The sequence below is a fragment of the Carassius carassius genome, chromosome 1 (genome assembly GCF_963082965.1).
Source record: "Carassius carassius chromosome 1, fCarCar2.1, whole genome shotgun sequence".
In the NCBI taxonomy this organism is placed as follows: domain Eukaryota; kingdom Metazoa; phylum Chordata; class Actinopteri; order Cypriniformes; family Cyprinidae; genus Carassius; species Carassius carassius.
In genome coordinates, this window is record NC_081755.1 from 18,154,987 (window position 1) to 18,160,947 (window position 5,961).

General features: G+C 34.0%; 1 protein-coding gene across 1 annotated transcript; it reads left to right on the forward strand.

Annotated features, from left to right (window-relative positions):
* The first annotated feature begins 1,965 nt into the window (after positions 1-1,965).
* Positions 1,966-4,149, forward strand: cenpx (centromere protein X). The gene is made up of 5 exons (XM_059515710.1): positions 1,966-2,092; positions 2,227-2,278; positions 3,433-3,486; positions 3,589-3,677; positions 3,985-4,149. The coding sequence occupies exons 1-5, from the start codon at positions 2,057-2,059 to the stop codon at positions 3,997-3,999; spliced, it is 246 nt and encodes an 81-aa protein (XP_059371693.1). The 5' UTR covers positions 1,966-2,056; the 3' UTR covers positions 4,000-4,149.
* Positions 4,150-5,961: the final 1,812 nt, after the last annotated feature.

Consider the following 5,961-nt stretch of genomic DNA (forward strand, 5'->3'; position numbering starts at 1 on the left):
TATTACACCAAAAGTGAGTCAATCTGTTGTTTTAAGCAAGAAAGCCTATAATTTCTGTTTGAAAGACCAGCTTAGACTTTCATGCTGGTCTGGATTGCCTCATGCTGGTTTGGTGCATCTCATGGAGGTAAGCCAGCATAGCCATGTCCTCCAGCAGAAAAATGGTCCTTCTGATTAATCTGTGGTGTGTTTTCCAAGAGCAGCTATGGTTGCATGTTTTGTCTTTACCAATAGAGTTCAATGATATTTAGTTGGCTAACGATGCTTTGGGGAAATGCACCCCAGGTTGACCAAAGGAAGCTTGCGATTGATTGAAGGTGTGGTCACATTTACTGTTGCTCTGTGAAATTTTGCGTGTGAGTTTCGCCCATATTCGGATTGATCACTTGAATTCGCTGTTTAACCTGCTTGTTTTGAAATTGGCTTCTGTGTGAGATGTGCCTTTTACATCTCTTTACTATTGAGAAATGACAGTAGACCCTTCATTGCAAGCAAAAGATCGCTGCAACTTCGCTAACGTGATCGCACCCTACAAGGCATGGAATGGACACCAGCATCCTACGCCAAGGACCAGCATCCAAAACACACCATACACTGATGACTAACAGGACTGGTCTTTTCAACAGGATTCCTCTAGAAATATGTTCAATAATGTCCATTTATTTTGATATGGCAGCTGCTCGGTTGGGGAATTTTGTGTAAATTCTTGAACCACAGACCTTATTTTTTACGCTTTGGAATGGAGCAGCACACCATGAATCCAGTTACATCTCTCTCCCTCTTTCTTTCTCTCTTTTAGTTGTCCGCCCAGAACAGATCAGACAATCAGTTAAATAGTCCTCCATGCCAATCCTTTCAAGCAGACCTGTGTGTGAATTAGAAGTGGAATATAGGAGCACCGACAGTTACTGGCTGAAATGATTAACCTCATCCTACCACAATGTGAACTTAAATGTTTTTGCTTGATAATCCAGTGAATATTGTTACATTTTCTACTTAAGAGTAAAACCCTGTTTGATTTAAAATCTGTATCCCTACTGTAAATGATCACTTTAATACCTGAAATGCTGAATAAATGAATTCTCAGAGGAGATCTTATTGATGTTTATTGATGTTTATTATTATCTTCAGTTTTTTCAACAGAGAGCTTTAGTAGAACTGAACTGACTTTTTAGGCTCAACTAGTCTAAATTGACTTTACAGCTTAATACAGCAGCCTAATAATGAGAATGCTTGGGGAACAATAAACATTTCGAGTCAAAATTATCATCATCACCATCATCATCATTATTAATGTCACTTTAATAAGGAGTGTTCCTGGGGAAAACATACTTTTTTTTTTTTAATGCTTATTTACTCTGAATTGTTTACACTTTATTTTAAGGTCCAATTCCAGCTATTAACAAACCATTAACTATGTATTTTGTTTCAATGAACTTCCAATTTGTAGTATTGGGTAGGATAAGGAATGAATATGTAATTTATAAGCACTAATAAACAGCCAATATGTTATGCTATTCTAATAAGCAACTAATACTGAGAATTGGTCCCTATACTATATGTTACCTCTGAATTTGTAAACATTATAAATACGGCAGGTATAGCCTACTTAAATTAGTTATTGCATAACTAAACTCTTTGTTCTGCATATCAGTCAATTATATCTCTATTTAAACTTGGTGAAAATACCATGATAATTGTTAGCATTCAAACTAGCCTACGTGAAATCAGCAGGCTATTTGTACCATGTATTTGTACCATGATTACAAATGCAACAACAAAGATGCATCACATTTTTTTCTTCAAGAAAGACTGTGGACCAAGGAGCTCTAAAGTATATGTAGACAATAAAATGTGTAAACATTCTAAACTTATTTTGGCGATTAAAAGTATGAGAAATTTTCTATCCAATATTAATTCTCCATAAACGTTTAACAGCCATTCGTGTTGTCGTTGTGTATTAATGCGCCAGAGGGCAGCAGCAGCCGTCTGTCAGATATGCCATTCAGCAAACGAAGAAGCCGATTCTGTCAGTACTGGAGCCCAGCGTGTCAGAATGGCGAACGCGGGAAATGAAGTCGTGTTTAAAAAGGTATATTTAAGTACGTTTATCTGTACGTTTTCAACTCTTTTACAAGCAGTACGTATCAAGATAGCATGTTGAACGTGTACAAGACGGCGTAACGTCATTCCCATTTTTAAAGATTAAATTCTTATTTTTTTAAGGAAACCGTTGCCAAACTTTTGACACGCTCTTTCAAGGAGGACAAAACCAAAGGTGAGACAGTTATTTTTGGGAAATATATGCTTCACTTGTCATCTGTGTGGTTAAAGTGAGAGACGTTATTGCTTAAGAAACTGTTGTGCTTTTAAACATCGACTGAAATCTTATCTTCAAGTCAGTCTCTTGGTTAACGTTACGTTACCTGTCATAATGTCAAAACACAACATCATCTTGTTCTTCAGTTTGTGGTTAGGACTAGGAGTGTGTTGCAACTTACACATACTACACACAAAAAAAGTATATATATATATATACACACACATTTATATATATATATATATATATATATATATATATATATATATATATATATATATATATATATATATATATACACATTTATATATATATATATATATATATATACACACATTTATATATTTATATATATATATATATATATATATATATATACACACATTTATATATATATATATATATATATATATATATATATATATACACACACACACACACATTTATATATATATATATATATATATATATATATATATACACACACACACACACACACACACACTTATTTATATAAATATACATTTTAAGATGTAAAAATGTGTCACATTTGTGCAGACAGGAAACTAAACTAGTGAGATTATCTTTAGCCCATATTTTACTAAAGCAAGTATGTGGTCTTATTTTATTTTATTTTTTTTTACTTTGTCTTTGACCAATTTAAAAGCTGAACAAAGTTGAATTTGGCAAACTTGGAGCTTTCTTTAAGCCCAGTGTTTACAATTTGGGGATGGTAAATTTCTTCAAATTAATAAAATTATTATTATTTTTTTGATTCACAATAAACCTTTCCTAGCTGCATGTAGCCTACGCGATAGAATATGCAACAATTTAGTTTACAGAACCTTTATAAATTCAATAAAAACATTTCATAATAGAAACACACAGATGCATATTCTTTATTCATCTTTAGCTTTTCTATTGACTTTAACTGAGCTGGGTTTGATTCATTTACAGTGTTTTAATAAACCACCCTTACAACATCGATCAGTACATGTGGATTAGTATATGTGTGTAAGGGTACAGATAAAGACAGAAACATACTAATGAAAAAATGGTCCGCGAGATCAGGCAGATGAGCAGCATTCAGTTTTGAAGTTTTTCCTCCACAGTCAGCAGTGATGCTGTCATACTTGTAGCAGAGATGTTGAAAGTATTTGTTGAAGGTAAGGCAAACTTGACACATGCAGTCATTTTGTACTTTTGTTACAGTACAGTGTAACATAATTTCCTTCGCTATTATTGTGACAAGTGTCTGTATGCTACAGAGGCGACACGCAGAGCTGTAAAACAGGCTGACAGCGAAGACTGTGACACTGTTGATATTGAACACTTTGAAAAGATTCTGCCACAACTGGTGAGTTTTATCTTTGTGCATGTGCTTGATGTATCTGTAGTTTATTGAAATTTTTTATTTGCTTAGAACTAATCTACATTTTATATATTTATAAACATTTATATATAGAAAAAGAAATATTTTTTTTTTTCAAAGAAAAAAGATTTTGAAATGTTACACAATTCTGTGCTCTCTTGGTAGTTGTTTTTGTGCTTTTAATAAATCGTAAAATAGAAGTCATTTTTCCCATCTTATTTTGTGTATTTTTTTAATTTTCCGCAGTGAAACTAATTTCTCCCACTGTATTAATATGAAATTTCCTTTGCAGCTTCTTGACTTTTGATTTTGCTGAGGAGTCAGCAGATGGCGACATAACCTAATTCTGCTGAACATGAACATCCTGGACTTCACTGTAATTATTCGCACATGCTTCAATTGTAGACATTGTATTCAAGTGTATTAAATGTATGACTGATTTAATAAAATATAAAAACTGCCATTTTATTTTCATTTTTTTTTTTTACGTCAATCAGTTCTCATCAGGTTCTCTTAAGCTTGCATATTGTTTAGCGTTTTAACAATGCAGTTTTCTGTGACGATGGGCTGATTGGAATGCCTGCTGGGTAAAAGCGCTCTTATTGCCTCCTGGTAAAGAGGTCTCGAATCTCACCCCGTGGCTCTGTAGGCCACCTGTGCTCTGCTCAGCGGCAGGTGCTTCCAGCATGCTTTGCCCCGCTCCCCCATCAAAGCCTCTTGAAGCAGTTGGAATTGATTAAAGTAATAAGGGAGGCAGCAAAGACCCTTAGATGATGACAAGTGGCAGGAAAAAGAAGCACCCCCCTCCAGCCACTTTGAAGTTCTCCCCTTCCCCTCGCTGTCCTGCAATGTGGTATAGTTGAAGGTGTCACGGAGGTGAGAGGGCACAGGGCAGAATGTGTGTGTGAGTCTTCATGTGAGTGTGTGTGCGGAGAGAGTGTCAGCCTGTTAAAATTATTGCGACCACACGCATAGTTGTTCAGTTTTAGTGGAAGCATAACAAAACAAATTGGAACCAAAAGAACATGACACAGGAAGAGAGCGGTGTAATTTTGAGTGTAAATAAACAAGATGTTGAGTCGCTCAAGGGGGCTCCCGGCCTTTCATCAAGGCAGAGAGAAAGCTTTTTATTCTGATAATTGCACTCTTGGAGTAGGTCGAACCTGCCGCCAGTGAGTTTCCAGTTGTGATGTTAAGGGCTTTGCTTGAATGGGTTTGTTATTAGATAAGCATAGGAAAAGGAAAGATCAACATGTTGTGTTTTGTTAGATCCTGTAGTTAAGGGCAATATCAAAACATGCTTGTATATTGGAAACAAAAGCTATTTTTTTTCTCGGGTCTGGAAAATGTATTTAACACTAGGTGTTTCTGTTGTGTGTGTCTAATGTTTAGCTTTAAATATTTCATAGGACATTGCAGTTACACTGTGTTTGAAGTCTATATGTATAATGCATTATAATTAACCAAAATAATAATAAAAAAAGAACCAAATTTAAAAGGCATTATAAAATTTGAAGGTTTGTTTGTCTGGTGTTTTAATGCATTATACTTTTTTTTTTAAGTTATACTTTATACTTCAATTATAAGGTGCATTACAAGGCATAAGTGATGCATTAAAACTTTTTAATGCATTATACAGATACTTTAGGCAAAGTGTTACAGACAAATTCAAATATCATTTATCCATATGCAAATCGTGGATGTCTGGTCAAAATGTGGGTGTTCTGTTCAATATCATTGTACTTTTTAATGAACATATCTGCTTTATAAAATCATACACCTTTGAAGTTCACTGCAAACTTTATTAAACTGTCAGTGCAAAGCAAATAATGAATGCTTTTTGTCCAATGTAATTTCTTTTACATTAAAGCTGTTTTTGCATAGGAATTCTTTTTCATTGAAAAACATTCCTCCTTCATATTGTATTATGTTACATGTTTATTCCAGTGAACATAAATTTTTGATCCTTTTTCTGTCTTTTGAGATAGTTTGTCCAACCACTTTAGAAAGAAACTGTTTTTATCTGATGCAAAACCCTTAGGTTGGAAACCATTAAAGGGTCCATCAGTATATACTTGGTATATTTACCATCTGCGTAAAGTCAATTTAATAGCAAAACATCTTTAATTACTTTGGTTGGTTCTGTCTTTCAAGAACAGCTTTGCTTGTTTATATGAATCATTGGGAGTTATTTTAAACAAGTGATTATTGTAAAAGTCTTCGTGTTAATTATGCAGAATTATATTATTTAGTTATAGCACTTTCAATA